This window comes from Austrofundulus limnaeus, unplaced genomic scaffold, assembly GCF_001266775.1.
Source record: "Austrofundulus limnaeus strain Quisiro unplaced genomic scaffold, Austrofundulus_limnaeus-1.0 Scaffold624, whole genome shotgun sequence".
Classification (NCBI taxonomy): domain Eukaryota; kingdom Metazoa; phylum Chordata; class Actinopteri; order Cyprinodontiformes; family Rivulidae; genus Austrofundulus; species Austrofundulus limnaeus.
This window is the reverse complement of record NW_013953026.1, coordinates 100,292-102,225: the sequence shown is the minus strand read 5'-3', so window position 1 is coordinate 102,225 and position 1,934 is coordinate 100,292. Positions and strand designations below refer to the sequence as shown.

General features: G+C 38.5%; 1 protein-coding gene across 2 annotated transcripts in view; it reads left to right on the top strand.

The window, feature by feature from the left end:
• Window positions 1-1,934, top strand: part of LOC106531369 (heterogeneous nuclear ribonucleoprotein L) — a gene marked incomplete at its 3' end in the record, with an annotated part of 30,900 nt that overhangs the window by 26,149 nt on the left and 2,817 nt on the right. For both annotated transcript variants that reach the window (XM_014027216.1, XM_014027215.1), the window contains 1 exon segment: window positions 463-713. In XM_014027216.1, coding sequence (XP_013882670.1) covers window positions 463-713 — 251 coding nt within the window.

Genomic DNA, 1,934 nt, shown 5'->3' with positions numbered 1-1,934 from the left:
CCATAACACCTCAGCAGTGCCACAGGCTGATTGTCTCCATGCCACGCCGCATTCAAGCAGTCATTTCTGCAAAAGGATTGAGTGCATAACTGAACATAATTATTTGAAGGTTGTCTTTTTTTTTTTGTATTAAAAATGTTTATCAGTACATTACAGAAAATAATGAACTTTATCACAATATGCTAATTTTTTTAGAAGGACCTGTACACAAGGATTAGAATTTCTTAAGGATTTTTAAGGTTAAAAAATGGGATTTTTTTTATATAATTTAGTTGCGTTATGGACATATAAATACAATAGGTATCTTGCGCAAGGACACCATGACAGGGCCATGGTGGGGAATTGAACCTGTGGCTTTCTGGTTTCAAGTCAGCTGCCCAACCACTGCTCCACACCTGCCATAGTTCTACTTTTTAATCTTTMACCTGAAAGCTTACCCTCAAATGTCATACTTTCTATCAGGTGGWCCACAGGGAGGCTATCACGGCTACAATGATGACACCTATGGCCCACTTCTTCCCCATCGCATGGGACCTGGTGTGGGTGGCCGTGGACGGGGTAGCCAGAGGTATGGTGCTGGTTATGGACCACCCCTTCCTGAGTAYGGTCCCCATGCTGACTCCCCAGTTCTTATGGTGTATGGCTTGGAGCCCTCTAAGATCAATGCTGACCGAGTCTTCAACATCTTTTGCCTCTTTGGCAATGTAGAGAGGGTAAGTGTCGGGGACAAAAGATGAAATGTAGCAGTTGAGCTAATTCTGGTGCATTTATGCTGGCCATTAGGACTGGGCAGTATGACATCAAATTCATATCACGGTTTAAATTGAATCCCTTCACAGTAACTATATATCGCGGTAGAAAATTATCATAAAAAGCAAAGTTAATGTAATTTTTGTTGCTTTTTTTTTTTTTGCAGGAAACTAATCTTAATCAAACCTAGTTTTTTTGCTGTAGTGCAAATGAACATAACAGAAGTACAAAATAATGTTTTTTATATATTGCAAAACAGTTTCAACAACAAACAAAAACATTTCTCAGATTTTCAACATTATCAAAATAAAATGTGTTAAAATCAGTACTTCAAGTAAAATTAGTCATTTAGACATGAAAAATTCAATGTTGCCTAAAATATTATAGTGTGACCGGACCTTAAAGGTCTTAAGTGTGCACATAGTCATAAAACAATTTCAGATAACTAGAATATACGTGTGGTGAAGCCAAATAAATATAACATCTGCCTGCCATACAATGAGTTTATGCCTGCTGAACTTATCAGCTGCTGYTGTGCTGCGTGCTCATCYTCATCATCAGAGCAGAAGCCGACTTTACATTAGCAAGATGGATTTACAGACGTAATTTTTCTACAGGAGGAGGGAGATTTTGAGTATTTTTTTCTCCCTRTACATGTTTTAAAACACTATATTTCTTCATTTATTTTCGGAATATTTTGAACTCCTGCTCAGTTGTCTCTGCACTCACAGCCCTGTTGACACAGGTGTGATGATGTAACTGACGATCGAACAGTAGAGGTAAATTTCTACCGTAGGCCAACTTCATACCGTTTCTACCATCTACCGCAGAGATTCTTAACCTATGGGCCGCGGCCCAATTGTGGGTTGCGAGCACCACCTTGAGGGCCTCAAAAGAACAACAGTTTTTAACTTTGGGCTGCAGAGGGCTGTGGGACCGCATTGATTTTGAATAAGGTGCAATACACTTTCTCACCAGTAGTAGTGGTAGTGCACCACTCAGATGTTTAACAACTTTTTTAATATGTAGAAGAAGAAACTTAGATACCTGCCGACCATGGAAACTTATTTTAAATGAAAAATAGAAGCAGAAATGAAGTTAACTCATCAAAAAAGGCCAAACTTTGTCAATAAAATGAAGTACAGCTTCTGGTTCTATCATGCAGTATTTTAAAAGTTCAAAAC